We start from the raw sequence: 24,507 nt of genomic DNA, 5'->3' as shown, positions 1-24,507 counted from the left end.
GCCCCTAAATCCAGGCATCAATCCTACCATTACTAGTGGGGAGTCACGCAGATATTATGTATCAACTGGCTCAAAGGGCAATATGGAATCAGAACATCCGCTACACAGTAGCCTAACTAAAAACATTTTACTTGAGTTCATCAGCCTTTAGCTGTGTCATTCAGTTTTAGGAAACACAGATGATGAAGAAACAAACTAAAGGACACCACGAAGAAGCAAATAGACAAACTGAGGTAGAACATTCTGTAGAAAAACTGGCCCTATCTCTAACACAGAAAAAAAAAAAAAGAAAGGGGCGGGCTATGCTATAAGTAGCAACCAAATATAAGTATAGTCCTGGACCAAATACTGATTTGGACAAAACAGATATAAAGAAAATGTTTTGGCTCAACACCGTACGAATATGGTACGGGTGTTATATGATATAAAAATTTACTGGAATTGGAAGGGCTAAAGGCTACTGATTGAAAAGAGCAAGTTATGGAATAGTAGGCAAAGACATTTTATTTTAATAAAGAATTTACACGAAGAGAATGGTCTAGAAGGGTACGCATGGACTAACATATTACCAGTGCTTATGTCTGGGAGGTACATATGTGATGTTTACTTTCTTAGCTTTTTTAGTTTGTATTTCTAGTTTCCTTATAAAGGACATGTACTGTTTCTGTAATAAAATATTTTTTTACAAAAATACCAAGATTAACAGAAGCTGGAGCACCTGACCTTAGGAAAAAAAAATAACAATGGTGAGTAATTTCAGATAAAAAACAATTACCTTCGTTTCATTCTCTGAAGATTTACGTTGGAAAACTACAAATATAATTTTGGCAAGATGCAATTGCAAAAATGCCTTAAGTGACTATAAATGTTCTCAAACTAAGGAAAAAGACTGTCCAAGAAGACTGGGAAAATGATCTGCCACAAAATTAATATTTACAGTTTTACTTGTTAAAGGAAGTCAGGGCAATGAAGAGTACCACGCTGTTAAAATAAACCAGTGCTGTAGGCGGAGAGATCCTCCATGGAAAGTACACTTACAGTTTGTCCCTTGGGAGAACCTTCCTCAGTCAGTTTCTCAAACATCTCTTTTGCTGCCTGGATATTCTGTGTCAGGTAATCACCAAACAAAAGAGCATAGGACACTCTCTCCAGGGCCTTGGTATGGTTCATGCTTGCTGCCTTTTGAAGATACCGATATGCTCTTTAAACATAAGTAATGAAAAAACAAATTAGCAATATTTTGGAACTGCCATTAAAATTTTTTTCAAGATCTCCTAAAATGCAGCTTAATTTCCTTATTCTATAGAATCCCTCTGATATTTTATTTTTACTAAAGTAGTGTTACTTACAAAACTTATTTTTGTTTTTACATAAGGTACCAGTTCTGTTATTGCAATATCTTGGAATTCTAATTACACTAATAGTAATCCTAAAAAATTCGATTAAAAAAGTTAACTAGATTTGCAATGTGAGAACTGTAATAATATGGTGTCTGGTAAATAATCTAATGAATGATAACCACCACAACTGTCTTCTTTGCACAGACTACAACAAAAATCAGCTGAAATTAAAGGGACATAAAATGTTACAGGACAATCACTTGCTTTATGTTCTTTCATTCCTAAATTCTAGACTTTGCAAGAAAATTACAAAGCAAAACCAAAAGACAGAAAACACCCGACAACAATTCCTTTTGTTTTGTGTCACTTTGAATTCTGGATACTATATGTATTCCTGGCTCTGAGAAATTACTATAACTTAATCAAATATCACCATTTGCTCACTGTTCATTCTTGTGGCTGGTATTTAGGACCTTTTTACCCCAACAAGCTAAAATCTGATAAAAGTAATGCCCCTAATGTTCATATATCATATTAAGTTTTCTTGTAATGCAACTTAAGAAATCCTTTGTCTCTGGCAGTACATTAAATTTAAAAAGTACTTATCCATTTATCTCAGTAACGGCCTATCTCAGGGGAAGAATGGAGTTGGCCGTGCTACCTACTCTCTTTTTTGGCTTTTCTTATTGCTTCCATTGAGGATTTTCATCCCAGTCTGGTACATCATTTCCGCTTCCTGCATTTGCCGTCTTTTGGCAGCCTCTTCTTCAGCTAAAAACAAAATTTACATTTTGCATTTACATGGATAATTCTGCACCAATTATTTATCAAACATCAGTATGTATTCTTTCTTTTGGGTGGTCATGCAAACACAGTCCATGATCTTTCACCATTTCCAAGTCTGACTCTAAAGACACATGGTTTTCAGTATGGCCTTTATCTGACAAAAGATAAGACTTAGGAAAAAAAAAAAACTCATTGAAATCACTTTCTTTCAGAGAAAGCAATATCAACCTGCTTTTGGAGGGTACTTTTCTGCTAGTAATTCTAACTTTTTACATAATTCAACTAAAATTTCAGTAGGAGCTTATGATTATATATGCCAAGGTCAGCTAAAATCAGGACAGCAAAAAACAGAAAAATACTGTTGTAGTCAAAGAACACTTCAGTCTCACCTGAAATGCTGTATATTTTACAAGGAGAAAGTATTTGATTAATTACATAACAAAAATTAGTAAAAAAAATTGATTTTTATTAACTACAGATCCTGATTTAATGTTCAAGTTCTCTATTTTTTTCCTATGCACTAATACAACCCTGAAAATCACAGAATTATTGCAGATTTCTCAAAAATTATTTTGTTACTGTAATATAGCATTTAACAGAAATATAGAACTCACCAAGAGACATTTGAGTATTTCATGAGGACTAATATTTACAGAAACAGAAGAGAGGTGTTCTTGCAATATAAAAACAAAATCTGATGTGTTAAACTGGAGTACTTAATCATACTGGCCTACATCCAAAGACGGACTGTATGACATATTCTAGGAAGGCCTAAATAGTCTATCAGAGCCATTATTCTGAAAATGTCATTTGGTATCAGATGAGGTATATTCAAGGTTTTCCGTTGTTTTTTATTAGTTAGAAAGTTTTTCCCAAAAACACAGCTTGCATTTAGAAGTCAGTCCCTTCGTACTGACATGAACACTTAGGACAGTTAAATATACTATATTTGTTAAATGTTACCTTAGCACAGTGCATTTCGCTCAAGTATTCAGGAAAGGTATGATCTATCTTTCTTTTAACCACTATTAATTAACCTTCACCGTAATGTTCGATTTCTTTTATTGCCAAAAAATGTTTCACATTAATTAATTTAGCAGCCTGCCTGAGAGTTTCAGAGCAACCCGTGCACACCAATGGAAAACCACCTCTAAATAAGGCACAAGTGTGATAAGCCGCCTGAGTGACGGCCTGGAAGTTAAGTACACTGCACGTTTCCTGCACTGACGTCCAGGCTTTCAGGCAACAACCGCGTCATCGACGTTGACCATTTCTCACAAACGTGGAAAATGGACGGCTACAAAAAGGCCTTTACACTGTTGCCCGAGACACAAAACAATGTGGACATGCTGCCTACTGAGCAATACTTACTTTCACAAAAGCCCCACTTTTCATCTGCCTTGTAGTCATAGGTTGTGGCACACCACAGTCTGCCATCTTCCCTCCCATCTGAGGTACACTCATCATATTCCTTATCCAGGAACAGAAAAGGGAAGTGGCAGGGCTCCCCGTGTGCTGTGCCTTCAATGGCGGTCAAAGCTGGAAAGAAAAAAAAAAAATCTAAACATGAACAGCACCTCTGGTAGTCATGGATTTAACACTGTCGATTTCAACTATGAGAATCCAAAGACACAGATACATGATTTGTAATGGGGAACATAAAAGAGCCAGCACAGATTTTGTTCAGGGACGACGTGAAGGTGAGTCAACTTAGTGAGCATGGCTAGCTAACTACCCAGCTCTATATCTAGGTTAGAATTTTGGAAGGTCTTGAGATAATAACCTTAGAATATCAAAAGTCTACTGAAAACAGCTGCCCAACCAGTGAGCAAAAAATAAGGCAAATGCAACTGAATCAATTCCACTGCTCAACACAACTCTCCTTTTTTTCCTATCTGAATGCTGTAAGTCAATTGCTTCAATAATATAAAGTTACACAGGGAAAATGCTCCCCCAGGCAAAGTTAATCACTCACACACTCCTCTGTGATCCCCCAGCATTGTATTAGAGTACTGATCACACTCACTGAGCTTCTTTCTTTACCATACTCTAGCTCCCACTAGACTCTGAGCTTGTTAAGGGTAAAAACCATATCTCTAATTTGTTCTGTAAGTTCTGTCCAAGTGTCTCCTAGGTGCTGGGAATTATGCCAGGCACTGGAAATGAGGGGGAGCAGAGGTCTCTGCTACATGGAACTTACTGCCTAGCAAGGAAGAGAGACATTAAACAAAAGTATGATTGATGTTATGGAAAGGAAAGCCCCCCCGTCAGGAGCTGCAGTTTACACTGAACCTCATGGATGTCTAGGAAGAGGAGGTGGATGAAATGCTTTGGGGTGGGGTAGGGGGACAAGCATTGTAGACAAAGGAAAAGTATGTGTTAAGAATCAAATGAAAGACAGCATGGCACATTAGAGAAAATAAAGTTCATTATCTCAGAACACGTAGTGTGAGCGTCAAACTGGACAAGAGAAGAAGCTAAAGAAGCACGAAGAAGCCAGACTAGGGAGGTCCTGACAAGTCTTACTAACTCAATTTGGATTTTATCCTGAGAACAATGGAAACTCAAGAGTTTAAAGTAGGAGTGACATGCGCATACTTATACTTTACTTAGAGAGGGGACAATGGAATGCAAGACTGGATGCAAGGTGACCGGTTTAAAGGTTGTGACAGTGGTCTAATCGAGAGGTAATGGTAGCCTGAAGAGGACAATGAAATGGAAAAAGTGGATGTGCTCAAGTGAGGCTAAGGAAGTAGATATGGTACTACTTACTGACTAGATGTGCAGATGAGAGGAGAGAGGAATCAAGGAAGGCTCCCAGGTACTAGGCTTCAGGAAGTGAGTAGGTAGCTGTCCTTACTAAGACAGAGAGCACTAACGGAGGAGTAGGTTACTGGGGAGGGATGAAATGGATCAGGAGGGAGACAAGGTAAGCTTTGCTCCTGCTACATTCAAGGTAGCTAACAAAAAACAAAACAAGTGAAATGTCTTAGACATCTTTTCAGCTGTAGCCAAAAAGAAAGTTCTCCAGTTTACAGATATATTTGAAGGCAAGAGTATGCATAAGAATGCCAATTAAGAGGTATATGAGAATACCAAAGGGCCAGGCCTGAGCCTAGGCTCCAACCATACGGTAAGTATGAGCACATATATGCCAGCGTTCATTGGTTGCTTTTACATGGAGAATTTAATTAGGCAGCAGAGCTTAGTAAATAACAGTATAGGTTCTGGAGTCAGAACACCTGACTCAAACCCTACTGATTATTAGCTGTGAACTTTGAGTAAGTTATTTAATCTCTCTCCTTACCCATAAAATTATTTGGATATAACCTCCTTATCTACAAATAGGGTAACAGTCCTTGCTGCATAGAGTTACTCACAAAGATGAACTGAAATAATACATGTAAGGGACTCATCATGGTGCCTGCCACTTAAGGTGGTAAGAGTCTAGCAGATGGCAATTGCTATTTTATTACCGGCACTTCTGCTCTGAAAGGCTAGAAAATGTATGCTCTTTCTCTCCTGTGTAAAGAAGAATACATTCTAAGACTAATTTGAAAATTATTTTCAGTAAGTTATGAAAGGCAAACGAATTCAAAATGGTTCACCACCAGATACATGTCATTCACCATCCTGGTAATCACTGACCAGAGGCAAATAACCTTTTCACCTTTGATTTGTCCACTTTTTAAGAAATGATCTTTAATGCAACATATAAGCAAAGCATCCTTTATCAACAACCTCACAGGCATCACTTTGACTACAGAATCTGAAAAAGGCGCTCCCACGCACTGCTACTAGATTCAAATTTGCTTTGGAAAGACAGTATCTGTACAACTGCAGTTTGTAAACTTGAATTTCAACTTAAATAACATACAATGGTTTAAAGTATATTTGATGTTTCCCTATGATAACAGAAATTTCTGTTTTAAAAGCAAATAAGAATTGTCATAAGAATTCTAGTTTGCCAGAACTTATATTTTCTAAGTGGTTCAAATACATGAAAGCATTCGTTTTCATGTGATGGAACAATACAGCAGAAAAGAAACTGGAGAGAACCCAAAGGTTTTTGGCAACAGAAGGTTTTAACCTACTACTGAGTCAGCACTAACTTAAGCAGGAAGAACTCCTAGGGTACACCCGCTTTATCAATTTAGTAAAACTGAAATATCTTGGTCAAAATAATGTGTTTATTATTAAGTTAGTAGAAAGAAAATTTGTATCTCTCAGCTATCTTCTCCAAGCAAAATCACCGCAGGGAAACTGCTATTACCTTTTAAACTTATTTTAAAGTCTTCCAAAAGGTACTGACTGGGACTTGCTAGTTTCAAGTCAATAATCTCAAGTTGATATTCCTCGCAAAAGCGTTAATTTCAGTTAATTTTCTTCCATGGAGAAATCCTCTAAGAATTTCGAAGCTATTATTTTAAAAACAGCCATGAGAACAGTACCAGTTTTAAAAACAATGGTAATCACTGCTCTGGCATAATGAGGCTGACTGAATGTGCAATTTGAGTTAATGATAGCCAGTAATCAAATGTGACACTTAAAATGAAAGGGAAAAAAATGTGTTAAGTCAACTCTGCACCTTCATGTAAAAATGACATAGTATCACAATCTATTTAGACCTTGAGAGTAAGATATTTAACTTACGGTATTTGAGAACTTATAATAATGAACAGACTGCTCTATATTTAAACTAGCAGAAATTTGCTCTTGCAAAGTCAATTAGAATCATTTAGGAAAGCTAGAAAGGTTTTTAACAACCCCCACCCTGCTCCGCCCCGCTCCCGCCCCAAACCCTACCTGAACCTGTAATCCTTCAGCGCTGGCCAGGATATAGGTAAATGGGAACTTCCATACTGTTGGCAGGAGTGTAGAGGGGCATTCAATAATATGTTAGAACTGAAAAGCTCCATACACCTTTTGATCCCATTTTTTCACTCCTGGGATGTTTACTTAATAGGAGTGCTCCCACGAGGATACAGAGAGGTATGTCCAAGAGAGCATTTATGCATCATCATAATTTTAAAAACATAAAGCCAAAAAGAACTCAAAGGTTTATGACAAGTAGGTTGGTTAAATCAACTACAGTGCAGGAGTTACAGAGAAATCTGGGCATCAACACAGGTGGAATCAAAGGTCGCTAGAGAATGGTGTAGACAGAGCAGAAGATAACAGCTGAGTCTTGGGGGGCAACCTTATGTTTCAACATCAGGCAGGTTCCGAGGAACCACAGCCAAGTGAAGAAAGCATCCTCAGAGAAAGGAAAAAAAATACATGAGGGGTCGGTAAGGTAAGGACCAAGAACTGAGCAGGTATTCAGCAATTAGAATGCGCCTGGAGGAGAGTGGCTTTAGTGGTCTGGAGGGGACCAGGGCCTTGTCACACTCAGATTAGAGAATGGAAAGAGAGGAAGTAAAATCAGTGAATAGAGACAACTCTTCCAAAGAATAATGCTAGGAAGGGGAGTAGAGGAGTGAGGTGTTGCTGGAGGGGCACTGGGGGCCAAGTTTTGGTTTTTCTAATGTTCAGATATTACAGCATATTTGAACGTTGGTGGAAAGAATTCAAGAGTGTGGGCAAAGAATGTCGTCTGCCATTCAGTAAACAAAGAATGTTGTCTGCCATAGAGCCACCAGCCACTGCAGCTGCGTCCCCAACAGTGCACCCTGAGGGGAAGTCAGGATGGAGAAAAACAGGATACCGGCTCTATATAGTTAAGATGCATATCTAAGGAATAATTTCAATGAGCCCAGACTCTTGCATCTTCCCAAACATAGAAAAGCACTAAAATCATTAACTTGAGATGTCTGATTTTTGTGATTAGCAGTAATATTTTGATGTCTGACTACATGTATTTTTTTCTTCCCAGCAAAAACTATATATCTTGGTTCCTCCCTTACCTCTTAGGAGCAGTTCCTGAGAGCTATCTGAGAGGCTGTCTCCCACCATACACTCCTCAGTAAGGTCCCCCAATAAAACATAATTTGCAACTTTTAGGTTGTATGTTTTTCTTCAGTTGCCAAGAGAAAACAATGTAAATGTGGCTAGAATGTTGCTATTGGTACTGAATTAGATGTCCTGGAATACAAATACTCATATCTTTTCCTCATTTTTAATTGTAAAATCAAAACAAAACAAAAACATCAACCTCTTGATCCATACAGATAAAGGCAAGGGATTTAGCTCTGCAAATTCCTCATTTTAAGAGCATTTACCCTCTATTGAAGACTGATATTATATCTATAAGTTTAGATGGGTATTCTGTTAATAAGACGACTATTTAATCATGCTGCTTGTTTGAAGCAATTTTGTACTTCCAAACATACAGCAGTAAGTAGCATTTTAGTCAAATATATTTAGAGTCAAAAATATAGTCAAAAAATATATTTATAGTCAAACATATTTATAGTCAAAAATGTGTCAAAAATTGAAGCACAATTATTTAATGTTAAAAAAGTACCAACCTCAAGATAACTGTCCTATAGTGTTCAGCAATTTTAGTAAACACAAAGATAAAAACTCAATCAACCAACCAATCAACATCAAACTTCCTAAAGTACTACAGACGGAACACAAATAACAGATGATTTGAAGCAAACCATACTTGAGATAAAGCAAATGGTATAGGCCAAATAAAGAGGTATTTACCGTTGACTGAGAAATGTGGTATAGTAATCTTCTAGGGAAAATAACAATTTTATGTTATTTGCTACAAGAAGACTGTTTTCACCCAAGGTTGAGAATGCTAACTACAGTTGAGAAATTACATTAATGAAGGACAGACAGACATGCAGACTATACTAAGGAAGGTATTGCTTTAAGGATTAAGATGTATTTTTCTGAAAAATAATGAAATGTAGTCACCTAGAGAATGAACAAAAACATTAAGATAAGAGTTCATATAAGCTCAGTTCTCCCTGTGAAAATAATCATTCAAAAGAAGAAAAAGAAGCAAGCATTGGCCCATGTGCCCAGAAGAAAGTGACAAAAGCTTCACGACACTTAGGTGACAGGCAGTCAGAAACCAGACTGAAACTTGCTCAGGAAAACTGCTGCTTAAGAACAGTGAGTTTGGGGACTTCCTGGTGGTCCAGTGGGTAAGACTCCACGCTCCCAACGCAGGGGGCCCAGGTTCGATGCCTAATCCCACATGCACGCCACAACTAATAAGTCTGCATGCTGCAACTAAAGATCCTGTGTGCCACAACTAAGATTCTGAGTGCCACAACCAAGACCTAACGCAGCCAAAATAAATAAATAAATATTAAAACAAAACAAAACAGTGAGTTTCACTAAATAATGGCTGTAAAGGCATTTTGAGTTTAAAAGCCCTGGTGGGGTGCTTTTCTACAAGGATGGTCTCCCAAAGGCATTTGCTTCCACAAATGATTTCTTGTACAACCAAACAAAAGAAACAACGATAAAAAAACCTCTACATTAAAGTTAGACCTGTTGTAGGTTATGGCCTATGTTTCCTTAACCATTTATCTTCTGTTTAGTCAGAGTACTAAGGTTTGTTTATTCCTTGCCATCCCCCCCGCCTTGCATGTGACAATAAGCAAAAATGCTATCCAATTACTCAACCAACTTACTTCAGAACCCAATTTTAAGCATGTTTAGTAAGTTTAAGCTCAGTGCCATTCAAAACAGAACAAGATGCTGGTTATTTGATTTTTTTTTTTTTTAAGACTATTAGGGTAGTGTGTTTATTGTAGAAAAGACAATCCAAGCAATGGGAAAGTATACAAAATTAAAGAAAAATCACTGTCATCTTTAGTTACCACTGAAAATTATCTTTCTCCGAAGGTAATGACTGTTCCTAGAAAAGAGGTTCATTTTTCTTTCCAAGTGCAAATGTGGGGGAACAAATGGCTTTCTTTCCCATAAGGGACCTGTGATGGTTAACTCTGTGTATAAACTTAGCTGGGCCACAGAGTCCAGATGTTCGGTCAAACACAACGCTGGGTTTCTGTGATGGTGCTTTTTGGATGAGATTAACATTTAAATCATGGACTTTGAGTAAAGCACATTACCCTCCACAATGTGGGTGGGTCTCAATCAACCAGTTAAAGGCCTAACAGAACAAGAGCAAGAAGGAATTCTGCCAGCAGAGGGCCTTCAGTTCTATTGATATTTCTCTGGAGAACCCTGAGCAATAGAGGATCAATGGGGCGCGAGCTGGTTCCTTATATGGGGTGAGGGTAGGGGTGTGTCCAGGGGTCGGGCCGGAGGGGTGCCTTAGGTGGTCTGCCCACCCCTTTATGGTGTTGTGTGCAGGGGGCATGCTCAGTACCCTGCTTTTGCTCCCGACCCCCTGCTTTTGCTCCCAGCTCTTCAAAAGTGGCAGTTGGGTATTTTGGTCTACTGTTATCTTTTGACCATAATTTTGCCCCACTGCCGCACGCAGGCAGTTATTTTTAGTCCCATTCAGTTTCTATATATTTGTTGCTCGAGGAGCGGTGTGTCCAGGGGCAAGCACTGCAGCACTGCAGCACTGCAGCAAAGGGTCCCGGGTCCCAGGCTTCTCTCAATACTAAGTGAATTATTTACAGTGTGACATTTTCACTTATCACTGACATGCCTTCAGGTGGCAGCCAGTGTAGACTGGCTAACAATTTGTAACCCCTTCCTCACCTCTGTAGGGCTAGGGACGGTCAAGTGATCGTTTTGGAGGTTCTACTAGTGACTTCTGAAGGAGGCTTCTGCTCCTCTGATGCAGGTACCACTTCTTCCTGAGGACCTAGGACCTGGAGATACAGCTGCCACCAGGTGTGACCGCCTGGGACAAACATGACGATGAAGTCTATTTACTAAGGAGACTGAACAGGAGAGAGAGGAGCTGCAATCCTTGATGGTACAAGCCCTGAACCACCTTGTCTACGGAGTTCTGGTTATGTGAGCCAAATAAACCTCTGCTCCTGCCACTGTTTGATGGATTTTCTGTTATGTGCCAACAAAACATGTTCCTTTTAAAATGACTATTGAGTATTCTGTAACAGGGGAATACCACAGTGTAATCATTCCCCTCTTGGTGGCCTTTCATTCATTCATTTTCAACAGATGTTTACTGAGGTGATATGCAGAAAACAGTTAACACAACAGACATGACTGCTATTCTTTGAAAGGTTGACCCTTGGCTGGCATCTGGGAACTTAGACTTTGGGAGGGCTCCTGCCACCCTAACCCTAGTGACACACTGTACCTAAACTGCTTGTACAAACAATGTGGTTTATGCTCAACATCTGCTTTCCTTCTGGGAGTCTGCAATTTTGGTAGATTCCAGGTGGAGAGTGATTACATGACTAGTCTCCACTAAAAACTCCAGGCACTGGGTCACTAATGAGCTTCCCTGGAAGACAACATTTCACATGCGTTGTCACTTGTGCTAGGGGAATTAAGTGCATCCTGTGTGACTCCACTGGGAGAGGACCCTTGGGAAACTTGCACCTTGTTTCCTTTGGACCTCATCCCACGCTGATTTTGCTTTGTATCCTTTCGCTACAATAAATCATAGCTGTGAGTACAACTATATCCTGAGTCCTCCCAGCAAATCACTGAACCCACGGGTGGTCTAGGGGGTCTCCCAATATCAACTGGCATCAGAAGTGGGGTTCCCTAAACCAACCCTGACTCACTGAAAGATGGTGAAATTTTGGGAAAAGAAGAATAAGGGGCCGGGTGTGATGTATCTTTGGTGCCCAGCTGATCATGGGGTTATCCATGGTATGCAGCAGTAGCTGATCTGCTGTATGCTACGAGAGGTAAAAGTTACCTGTGGAATCTGAAAATGATAGATCCAACTCCTGGAGAGTGGGTGTGCTGCATCCCACACTGCTTCTGGCCACGCTGGCTAAAGTGGTGCCTTTGGGTTTTGCTCTCTCCTCCAAGGGAGGGAAAAGGGCCCCCAAATGCCCGAAGGTGAAAAGGCCAAAAATGTTAAAAGTCTGCATTGTTCTCTTCTCCAGGTGGGCTGGGGGTGGGGTTTAAATCAGGTCCCAGGGCTGGAGCAACATTTTAGATAAAACAAAACAAAACAACAACAACAAAAGGGAGGGAGGTAACACCACAGCAGTTGTTTCGGCCTAGCTGCTGCTGCAGTATCTCCTCCACTCGCCTTCCTCCCCGGCATTCCAGCCTGGATCCTCCCTGCCAGCTGCAATGCTAACACTGCAAACACTGAATTTATTGCTAGGAGTTTAAGTAAATTTGCAATGAGGAAAAAAAAAAAAAAAAAGGAAAATTTTTTAGTGACTATATTTTGTGGTTATGACATCTGGATGTATGGTAAAAATGGATATAAAATGTTAAATGCTTGTAACTGCATACATGCCAGAGGAATCATCCTGATCGAGCGAAGCTGCAAAAAAAGAAATGTGTTAGTGGGACACAACTTCCTTGCTTTTTGCCGCCAGTGGGCGGGTTGGAATTTAAACTCTCTGAGTACTGGAAACAGAACAAGTCTCTGTAACTGATGAGTTTTGCTAAGGAAGGTATGGATTTTTGCTTGTTGGAGTCTCTGGAAAAAGGGAGACAATAAGAAAGAAAGGTGATCTACAGATGGAGATCTTTTAGAGTTCTAAAAAGCAGGTTTTAGTTGGCTAATGAGAGCTTGTGAAAGTGGAGGTCTGTCCCTTAGAGACCGATGTGCATATTTGTGAAGGGGTCGATTTGGACTTGAAGAATGACAAAACCAGATGGTCACAGGAAAGCCTTATCTGCCACTTGGCCTTTCTGGCCTGTAGCATCTAGTCTTTGCTGCCTCTGACTTTTTTTAAACTCCTGAATTCACAGATCCTAATTGCCTGTATCTGATTCTAAGCTGAGGCCTGATACTGTCTGGTATAAGCTTCCAGCCTAAGCGGGAGCTGTGCTGAACTGAAAGGAGGCATAGGCTCATAAAGAGAACTCATACTCTGTGACCTCTGCACATTAGGCCACCTCGCTGTGGGGTCTACCCTGTGAGGACATCATAGATGCTCGGCTGCACCGTCTGGGTCCCATACAAATCCCAGCAGGAAAGGACTTTGTTCTTTGATGGGACCATCTGAAATCAAGCTGCTGACTGCCTGTATAGTGCTGACACAGCCTGACCACATTCTTAACTTGTGGCTATAGCTGAAAGCTGCAATTTGGGAGAGGGTACATCACAGGAACTGTAACCTCTGATCACTCCTGACAGGCTGAGCGACTCGAATCCCCTCTAGAGCATGTCTAACTGAGGTCAACTCCCTGTGCCTGCATCTCCTGAAGAGCTGCCATTCGCAACGATGGACTGACACCTCTGACTCTGCTTCCCTCACGTCTCTCCTGCTGCACACGCCTGAGTGCAAGCTGATTAGTCACGCAGCCATCCTCAGAAAGGGGCTGATCTTTTCTAGGCTGTTCACCAGATAAGTCACCAGAGTGAAAGGGGTGGGAGGTTATGTAAAACTATTTTGAAATTTTTTGAAAATTCAGGAGTTTTGTCCTGACCGATTCGTGAATATGATGTTTTTCTGGTTCGGCTGTATAAAGGGGTTTTTCTATGAAAATGTTTTGCACCTCTTTCAGAGAACCCCTCCAGACGAAATGTCTGGATGAGAGTAGGGGATGACTGTAAAAACATAAAATTATGAATGTTGAGTGGAAAACACTGATTTTAGAACAACCAAGGGAAATAAACCAAAACCCCTGCAGCTGGAAAGGCACAAGGGAGGGGAGAGGGCATTATGATCTTTGTTCTTTGAAGTTACTTCTGGAAGCTTCTTCCTCTTCCTGAAGGAAAACTCTCTGTGCACCTCTCCAAGCTGTTGAGAGTGCTCTGAATTCAGACAGCTGCGCTATGATCATACCCGGCAGGGCTGACTATGAGGCGGCAGGAGCTGACCCAACCCCTGCACCTTGCATGCAGAAAACCTCCAGATGTTGACCACGCTCATGAGGTGGATGAACTGTTGTCACAGGCAACAAAACTGTTTGGAACTGATTGGCAGTCCCCCTGAGACCAAGCACTGAACTAAATCTTTTGGACTGCACTGGGATCCCTAGGACAAGATACCCATGGCGGGCAGACACATCACACTGCCTAATTTATGCCTTGCTCGGGGTGCCCAACAGTTGTAAACTCTCCGTTTCTAGGGATTCCCTGGGAATCCCCAACAATTCCTTCTGGGATTGTACTTCTGTAGGTGTACCCTGACTATCACGACACTGCCTCAGCCCTGGAAGGCTTTCAACTCAGCTTCAACTTACCGGCCAGACTTGTACTGGGCCTGAACTGATGCTTAGAGCCAGGTAAAAAAGGTTGAAACAAAAACTTAAGGAGGAAGCTACCTGTCTTTCTAAGATAGACCTTTATGATTAATGGGATTTCTTATTTGGCTAAGACACGTGAAGAGCACAACTGAAATCAATAATGCAGGTTGGTCTCACTCTGCTGTCCGGGTCATATTGATAATAATTTTGCTGTAAAGACAACCTGGCCAATGACCAAAGGGGAATGCCACGTAGAGTAGAGTGAACATAGCAGGTCTAAACTTCTATCCTTGAAAAGGCCTGCTTACAAGGCTGGCCCTTGGCTTGTGTCTGGGAACTTAAGATTTTGGAAGGGTTCCCACTACCCTGTTATGAGTGACTCACCCCAACTGTACAAAAAATATGATTTATGCTGAACACTTGCTTTCCTTCTGGGAATCTGCAATTTTGGTACGTGCTAGGCACAGAGAACATATATGACGAGCCCTCTATAAAAACTCCGGTACTAGGTCTCTAAGGAGTTTCCCTGGTAGACAGCATTTCACACGTGTTGTCACAGCTTTTTGCTGGGTAAATTAAACACATACCGTGTGACTCCTCTGGGAGAAGACCCTTGCATCTGGCGTCCCCCAGACTCACCCCATGCACCTTTCCCTTTGCTGATTTTGCTTTGTACTCTTTTTCTGTAATAAATCATAGCTGTAAATACGACTATATGCTGAGTGCTGTGAGTCTTTCCAGAGAATCATCGAGCCCGAGGGTGTGGTCTTGGGGACTGGGAGTAAGTGTGAAATGTTCCAACGAACAGCAGAAGGCAAGTGTGACTGGAGTCATGTGAGTGACAGATGAGGTCAGAGAGGAGAGGCTTGATCACATAAAGCCTTGTTTGGATTTTATTCTGAACGTGACAGGAAGCCATTGGTGGCTTATGAACAGGAAGTAGGATCAGTCTGCCTGCTATTAGATAACCAGCATCAGGGGAAAGGGTGAAAGCAGGGACACTAGACAAGAAGTCCTTACATACAAGCGATTCGTAACTACCCTTGGGTGGTTCAGGAACTACTTCAGAAAAGAGAAACCTAAGTTTATCTCTAAGGATGAGCAGAAATGCAATACATGGATTTGGGCAAGGGGGTGAGGAAGGTATCCTAAGCAGTGGGGTGACCTTGTATATGCCTCTGAAGAAGGGTGATGGGTTTAGCATCGCTGGAAAAGGGCAAATGGGGGAAGCTTTGGGAGATGAAGTCACAGAAGATGGCGGCCACGTGCACACAGAAGGCTTTGTGAATCTTGCTCAGGAGCAAGCACTTCATCTCATAGGCAAATGGAAGATAATGGGGGTTGTAAATAGGAGTTATAGGATCAAATTTGGGTTTTAGGAAGATCAATATGCAGAGACATGGACAAGAGGCTGACAAAGGAAGCAAGTCTAGAGGTAACTGTCATATAACCCAGGTCTAATGGAGCTGGGAGTGCACAAAAAGTCATGCATATGCAACTTACATGTATGTACATAAGCCTTTTCATGTATAAATAATACATTAAAAACAAGTTTGAATGAAAAAAAACAAAGCAATTATTGAAAAACTAAAACAAGTGAATCTGAATGTTTATAAAGTTGTTGGTATGACCACACAGAACATTACTGAAATTATTTTAAAACACATCATATTATTGATACAAATCACTAGTAAAATATATACCAAGAACAAAAAGAACCACAAAGAAACCTTAAACTGCATTCTGTGGTTAGTGGTAAGGTTGCCATTGTTATTTTGAAATGATATATACTTTATTTATTTGTTTGATTAAAGTAATATAACATTAATGTTGTTAGGTACCATGATTTTCAGCATCAGGGCAAGGAGACCCAAACATAAAAGAAAGAAGCAAAAGTCCTGATGGGTGGAAAGGACTAACAGCAGACTTGAAATCCACTCTCTCTTTTTACTGCCCAAGAAACAGAGAGACAGAGAGGTGAGGTGATCAAATCATCCGAGACACATGCTAACAAGAGGCCTTCTGGCAAATGCACTCGAGGTATTTACCACCAGGAGAGTCCTTACCTGTGCACTGCTTTACCAGGTTGGACCTGGTTTGTCCAGACTGCTCACTGTACATAAACCTAGGATGTACGTATTTATCAGGCATGACTTCCTAGAAAATACCACAAGCCATGCAGTTATCAGGGAACAAACTGGAGATGTTTCATAACCGAAATAGCTCCCTTTTGCGGAAGTGACACTCCATATGAATCACTCAAAGTCCTCATATATTAAAAACATATGTTAAAATAAGCCAGAGTGCATCTTAATTGAGGTAAGACAGGACCTGGGAGCAGCTCTGGCAGCCACAGATCTGTGACTTGTGTCTTGTGATAATTGTATCTTTGAAAATATTAGTCAAGTTTGATAGTGGATAGGCTCTCTGATTCTTGTGAGTTTAATTTGTCACTCTGACCCTCTGTGTTATCTCACCTGTAATATTTAATTTGAACTGGAATAATCAATATCAATGTTACATTTCCTAACCCTACCCACTAAAAAGGCCTATTAGTAATGACAATTCAGTTGCAATGCATATCCTTGGTGTCTAGATTACAGTATCTAAAATAAATACAATTTCCCACTAAAAGGAATATGGATTCCCTGCAGAAATGGCTGAGATTCATTTTGGGGTAAGGAAAAGTATAAGATGAATTTGGGACATCTTGTCCTGCCTAAAAAGGAAGAAGTTTAAAAGTTACCTACGATTAGTCAAAAGGACAAAGGAATGAACTTAAAGGGACTCTCAAGAGCCAAAAATGGAATAATGTGAGCAATAAAAAAGAATGATTGCAAAAGAGTAAAGCATAGCTGTATAAAACCCATGGATTTGTAATGATGCTCAAAAGCAAAGCACAACAAACAGAAAACATATTCACTGGTCTCTTTTGGAGGTTGGTAGGGCACCAAATCATTATTTGAAAATATTTCAAGGGAAAGAATCAAGCATTTATCTTGCTGTGTGGATTATATTTCTGGGTAACCAAATAGTTGATGAGGGAAAGTTCTTCTTTAGAAAAGAACTACAGATAACAAATGCAGGAAGAATGATGAGTTAACAAGTCATTATTTTGAAACTCCTAATGAAATAATGCATCCAGACAGCAAACGAAATGGTTCCCAAAACCTCTGGGTGAAAGGTCAATGAGAAATTTTCGAATGGCTGGGTCAGGCTGACACCACCCAACCTTGCTGATCAATCACTAGGAGTGGGACAATCAGATACCATATAACTCCCAGGTAATGCAATGGGAAGCATACAACACTAACTATAAATATTATCGATTAAAAAATAGAACTAGGGCTTCCCTGGTGGCGCAGTGGTTGAGAATCTGCCTGCCAACGCAGGGGACACGGGTTCGAGCCCTGGTCTGGGAAGATCCCACATGCCGCGGAGCGACTAGGCCCGTGAACCACAATTACTGAGCCTGCGCGTCTGGAGCCTGTGCTCCGCAACAAGAGAGGCCGCGATAGTGAGAGGCCCGCGCACCGCGATGAAGAGTGGCCCCCGCTTGCTGCAACTAGAGAAAGCCCTCACACAGAAACGAAGACCCAACACAGCCAAAAATAAATATAAAAATAAATAAAAATTAAAAAAAAAAAAAGAACTAAATCTACCCAGGGCTTTAGAGCTAACTTCCAGTTCATAGACTAGACAGCAGATGGTGGAACAAGTTCAATTGCATTACTAGCATATGACCAGCTAGATCTAGAATGAGGGAAATCCTATGGCAAAAAGGATGTTCTTTCTTTAACAAATAAAATGACACTTAAAAACAAGGAAGGGAAAATTGTTACAGATTAAGAGAAACCTAAGATCTTAGTGTGGACACTGACTGACAGAAACCAATTCCAAAAAGACATTTGAAACAACTGGGAAAACTAAACGGAATCTGGGTACTGGGTGATAAAGGAATAATAGCTAATTTTGTGGGTGTTATAATACTATTGTATTTTTCATTTTGTTGAAAAAAAATTCTTACTTTTAGAGATATGTACACAGGTAAAACAATGTGGAATTTGTTTAATACTCTAGCAAAAAAAAAGAGTAAATGGATATGGAGTGGCAAAGATGAAACAAGAACAAGAGTGTTGATGGCTGTTGAAGCTGGGTGACGGTGGGTACATGGGGGTCATTACACACTCTACTTTTGTGCTTGTTTGGAAGTCTCCCTAACAAAAAACAAAGGAATGAAAATAAATATTTGGCAAAAATTTAAAAATGGTAATATACACTTGGCTGAGGTACAGGAAAAGGAACAGACATACTTTTCTGCAGAACAGTTTAGCAACAGGACTCAAATGTCTTTTCAAATTTTATACTTTAGTTTTAAGGTTTACTTTCAAGAACTAACTCTAAGGAAATTTTCATAGACATGTACAAAGGTATAACTTAAAATGGTCTCCCAGCAAAAATAAATAGTTATGGTATATTGACATGTAAAATTTTTTATAGCTATTAACCATTAGATTGTAAAAGAATATTAAATAATATGGGAAAATGTTCAAGACAAACTGTTAAGTGCAAAACGCAGGCTGTAAAATAGTATATACATTTTGAACCAGTTTAGTCTTCTTGAAACCATACATCTAGAAAAAAGCCTGAAAGAGTATTCTCCACTATGTTGACAGCTGTTATTTCTACTTGATGGGATCAAGGTACTTTTAATCAAAGAAAAAAATGGTTTCTCTTTTTTTATATAAAATGTTTGTAATAAAAATTATATTTTTAAAAGGTAAAACCTGGATCAATTCTCAAGATTGGCTAATAACAGAATAAGCAGATATGGCGGTGATCTTTGAAATAATGAACTAAATGACAGATGGGTGGTGGGACAGGGCAGAGTGGATACATTAATAATTAATTTTTAAAAGAACAGGTATTTAGCACACTCTACTGTGAGAAAGATCAAGCTGTAAATTTAAAAATTACAGAGTGTCAAGAAAGCAAAAGTTAGAAGAGGATTAAAGTTTCTATGTAACTTTAGGATAAACAACTAAATCAAATGACCTAGGATGACTGAAAAGATTATTGTAGTAAAAACCCTAACACAGTTCTAAAAATAACCAAAGCAGCAAGTTAGACAATGCATCCTGTCTGAGTTTCTATTTTGTGTACCACTCTGACAGATTGTTACATACTGGAGTCCAGAAAGAAATGTTCGAATACTAATATAATACAAATGCAATTATGACTATCAAATTCAGCTTCTGTAACTTATCCTGTAAAATTATACGCTCTACATTATATGTGGTGAATATCAGTAAAATAGGACTACTGCACCTTCCATACTAGCTTTAAAATTTCAGTTGCCTCCTTCCTAAATAAGGCAAAAGTAAACAAAATGTCCAGACTACCTGGTTTCCGTACTTTCATTGGCTCTTCATAGTCCTTGTTTTCTGGATTTGGAGATTCTAGAAAGCTGATTTCTTCTGTGACACTTTCCCCTTCTTGGCTTCTGAGGCCGTCTTCCTCTTCTTGAATAGGTGATTCCAATTCTGATTCTTCTGAATCAAGGAATATCTGACCAGCGACTACTCTGCCTGCTGGGCTATGGTCCTCTACCGACTCATCTGACGGCAAAGAAGTCTGACAATATAAAGTATTTTTAGTTTCCACTACTAACAAGACTCCCTCCAACCTAATTTGACCATTTCTTTCACTAATCCAGATACATCTCCTTCAGTTACTTGAATGTGTCATACTCATTCGTCTCTATACACTTTGGTATGTGTCCATCACATGCCTTCATCACCTGCCTAAACCTGACTCTTCGGATTTCAACTTAGATGTTACCTCCTCCCAAGAAGCCTTCCTTAAATTCCCCAAGTCTAGGTTAGGGTTTCCCCCTACTTGCTCCCAATATATCTCATACTTCCCCGTATGACAGCCCTGTACTATAACTTCCTGTTTCTTACCTACATTCCTTCCAATCTAGAGATCAGGGATCATAACTGATTGGTCTCTTTGAAGATGTAATAATCAGCCTTATTCATTCAATCAACCAAGTGCATTAATAGATTTTTTTTAAAAAAACTGATAAGTGGAAACAAATGGCAGAGGTTAAATCTTCAAATTAAAAAACTAAAAAAAAAAAAAAGAATAAAATCAATCTCTCATTAGGCAGTAAAAAATGTAACTGCCTTCAGGCTCTTCAACACACACACACACACATACACACACACACACAGAGCACATTTAAGTTGGAATTAAATCTAGTAACCAACACTCTTAGAAATATTTATTATTCTCTCTCCTATAGGTCAGTGATTTTTCCTCCCAGAAGAACTAATATTGGCACTAGCTATCTTTCTTTTCCTTTTTTGTAAAAATACAATTCTGTTGTTCAAAAGATGCAGATTTCACATCCTTTTTAAGATACATCATTCATGCTTTTAAACTGGGCATCAAATACTGGTCAATATAAATCTGAGTACACACCTTGGAATCTAAGGATTCATCCTGGTTGCCTTCTTCATCTGTAAAGAAATTTTAAGACAATTTAGTCATCTTTCTTGTTTGGAAATTGCAGGTATGTTAAATGAAAGCATTTGATAATACAACAAATAATAAGACACTGGATAAATAAATCTATAATTATCTAAAAATTGGTTGTACTCAACAACTGTTCTGAAAAGATTAAGTGAAAGGAAAAAAGGGCGTTGGGGATGGTATTTTTTTCCTCTTTATTCAGGAAAGACATTAGCTTCATCTCGTACACAGGTAGGAAGACCAAGACCACCAACACCAAAACCAGACATTTCTTCAGATGCCATCCAGTTCTTTTGTATATAGTTAGTCCACTACTGAGAATGAGTTGCTAAATTTATAAAAATAGAGCCCTGATTTTGTGGTTTGGGATTCCACCCATTCTTCTCCTCAGCTCAGAATCTGGAGTTACTCTAGCTTATTTTAGTGATAACTAGCATTTTATTGTTCACTAACACTACTAAAGATGGGCATTAAGAATTATTATTATCTGACAGCATAGTTGCCAAAGATAGTTAGAATTTGTGTTCGACTTTACCGAAGACATAACCCGATATGCATAAAAAGTAGCATCACACTATCATGTATTAACTCACATGAGATCTATTTATTAAGAAATGAATAGCTTGTATCAAATAAAAAAAAAATCCAGCCACTATTTACATCTTTCTTCCAAATTCATATTGGCTGCTTTGGTTTTGTCCAATTACATTAAGTTTCCTTCTATTATTCTTTCTGCATTTCTCTGCTACTTCTATTCTGGTTGCTTGCTATTCTTTTTCCTGATCTTATATAAACACATTCAACAACCCAACGGCCATTCACAAATATTTGATCTTTGTATTCCCAGCCAGTTAAAAAAACTGTCAGATGATCTCTAAGTTTCCTTCTTACTATTAAAATTACCTGATTTTATCCAGGTGTGAGCTTCAGTATTGCCAGCTCCGTAAATTATGTGAGAAATTAACCAGTAGACAAAATGCTATAAAGACCATGTGATTTTTTACTAGAAAATTTGGTGTTATGGTTGCCATTTATCTTTACTTCATATGGTTATATCCTAAATATGATTGGTAACTTGTAACTCTCCAAAGTACAACAAAAACATGTTTTGGAGTTTGTGTTACCAAAGTACTGAGCCAACTTTAAGAAGTATAACCAACTCATTATGTACCAAATACCCAACTCTATTTCACAGTATTTGTTTCTTTTGAATATTTGAGAAAAATCAGTCTACTGGTGAGGTTGTGCCATATATAAAGTGCTGTAAATTCAAAGGACACTTAAATTATAGCTATTTTCATATTCACTACTTGTAGATTACCTTCCAAATATTTTATTTCTGGTGGGTGGGGAGGAGAAGGGTATAGCATGTATTAGTCCCACAGTGCCTATAACATTTAGGTAGTGATGTCAATTAATGAACAATCATCCTTCATGCTCACTTCTTCACAAGTATTACCCAAAGCCCAAGTTCTAACATATGGTTCAAAGTCCATTCTCAGCAGATCTTTGGATAAAGGAAAAAAAATTCACCTCTAATAACGAAGTGGTATGTGTGAATGTATTTAATTAGTCATAAACATTAGCTAGTTAATAAATCAAGAGCAGACATTAAATGTGAAATGTATAGGGTATATCCCAAAACACTGAAACTAGATTAGCTGGAACTCAAATCACTAGTCACTCAATTGAGTACACTGTCACAATAGTTCACATATGCAGCTAATAAGTAAATAATATAGATGCCTATAAATAAATTTTAAGACATGTACATTTGAGACACTACAAGCTGTTAGGCATTAGAGTAGCAAAATGTGTTTCCGAACTCCCAGAGACATGGGAACTTGTGACATCGGGGTTATTTCGTATGAATTGCATCATGCTTCTCTTTCTTTTCTCTCTCCACAAACTGGGAATATATACTCAGGTTACTGGTAAATACAAGCTTCCCTTCTCATTTACTAAACTGGGAAAGCCTACTCCAGATGGTAATCTTAAAGCAAAGGTATTTTCTCTTTCAAACTAATATGTCCATTCACATAACACTTTAAAGAAGCTTCTTATAACCTAGAGACTTCTGATAGGCAGTCAGGTAAGGATTAAAAATACTGAAGTTACACATAAATAAAAAGAATATAGTAATGCTTTTATCAGAACACATACACCAAGCAACAAGAAAAACGCAAAAGGATTCAATGAAGAGTTATGGATTTCTCTCAAGAGTATCATATGCAAAATACCATGGTTTACATTACTTTGGTAATCATACCCCTTCCTTTGAAAAAGACCAATTTTCATTTTTATTATATCAGCTAACAAAACTGCAAAATACTGGGGATATTCTTTCAGGGAAAAGTGGTCATTACAAAATCATTTTGCAACTTGTCATGTAAATTAAACAGACTGATATATCTTCAAACACAGAAAGTCTCACAAGTTTAGTGAAAAGAGACCAGATATCCTGTCTTTGGCTTTGCCATTGAATCTGTGCAGATCCTAGGATACTGCTGATTCCCAGTTACTCCAAATCCAAGGCCTGGAGAGCTAGGCTCAAAACCTGGCTTCATTACATGTTAACATTACACACATGGTTCAATATAGCAAGTTTGCTCAGCCTCCTCTTCCTCAAGTGTCAAAAGGGAATAACATCATCTGCCTTGTTGACTCTCAACGAAGTTTTAAGGAACAAAAGAAGAGTGAAATGAAACATATTCTGCAATCTGAAATCTACTCTTTAAATACACGGTGTTAATTAATATAACTGTTACCTGAAATACCTAGCAATGGACCTAATTTACAAGACCCTGTAATATTATTTGGCATAAAGAAAAAAAGTAAACCATTTTAACCAGTAAGCCACTTCCTGTCAAAAACAAGAAAGCATGTGAGAAAAGTTAAAGCATTTTTCATTATTATCTTGAGAAAATGAGAGTAGTATCTTTTAAATCTCCTCCTTTAAATTTATTTATTCACAAGGAAAAGAAAACATTTCTAATAAAAGTATTATACTTTTACATGCCTTTAAGACAAGATATTAGATAACATCTAGTAACAATGGTAGGATCAAGATTCCCTTTGTTGGCTGATCAAATTCTACCTGGCAATAAATGCAACTTGCTCTGGGTAACCACCAACACTCAAACATTATGTCAACACAAAATTATGACCCCAAACTTGATTTTTAAATAGGAGCAAATCTTTAAAATAAAAATGAGGCTGATATCCTGTATAAATAAGCAATTTAATGAATAAAAAAGTCAACTGAAAATCCATGTACTCAACTTATAAAACTTTATCTCACTTAAGCGTTTTATGATATTTGCACTTCATGTGAGAACAGTAGTGCCTTTACTACTGGTCAGCATGCACATCTATATAGTTTTAGTTCTGGCTGAGTAAGATTTTTGCCTCTACCAGAGAAATGTTTTGGCAGTTTAACTATGATGGAAATCAGAACAGACGTTTTATGAACATAGTCCTTTGCGTACATCAACACAACCCAAAGATTTAACACTTCAGTATTAACAGTCTTCTATTACAATATATGGAGAATCCCAACTGTTGATTAAAAAACTTCTTCAGGCATCATCTCCACTGACATGAT

The 24,507-nt window shown here is 38.7% G+C and overlaps 1 protein-coding gene across 2 annotated transcripts in view; it reads right to left on the bottom strand.

Moving 5' to 3' along the window:
- SEL1L (SEL1L adaptor subunit of SYVN1 ubiquitin ligase) overlaps positions 1-24,507 on the bottom strand; it is a 56,542-nt gene that overhangs the window by 30,265 nt on the left and 1,770 nt on the right. For both annotated transcript variants that reach the window (XM_082387756.1, XM_082387757.1), the window contains exons 2-6: positions 20,853-20,890; positions 19,769-20,000; positions 3,498-3,665; positions 2,006-2,111; positions 1,039-1,201 (exon numbers count right to left, since the gene is read on the bottom strand). In XM_082387756.1, coding sequence (XP_082243882.1) covers positions 1,039-1,201; positions 2,006-2,111; positions 3,498-3,665; positions 19,769-20,000; positions 20,853-20,890 — 707 coding nt within the window. The remainder of the gene's footprint in view (positions 1-1,038; positions 1,202-2,005; positions 2,112-3,497; positions 3,666-19,768; positions 20,001-20,852; positions 20,891-24,507) is intronic.

Source organism: Balaenoptera borealis (assembly GCF_965194805.1).
Source record: "Balaenoptera borealis genome assembly, chromosome: 3".
In the NCBI taxonomy this organism is placed as follows: domain Eukaryota; kingdom Metazoa; phylum Chordata; class Mammalia; order Artiodactyla; family Balaenopteridae; genus Balaenoptera; species Balaenoptera borealis.
Note: the sequence above shows the minus strand (reverse complement) of the source record. Positions and strands in the feature narration are given on the sequence as shown.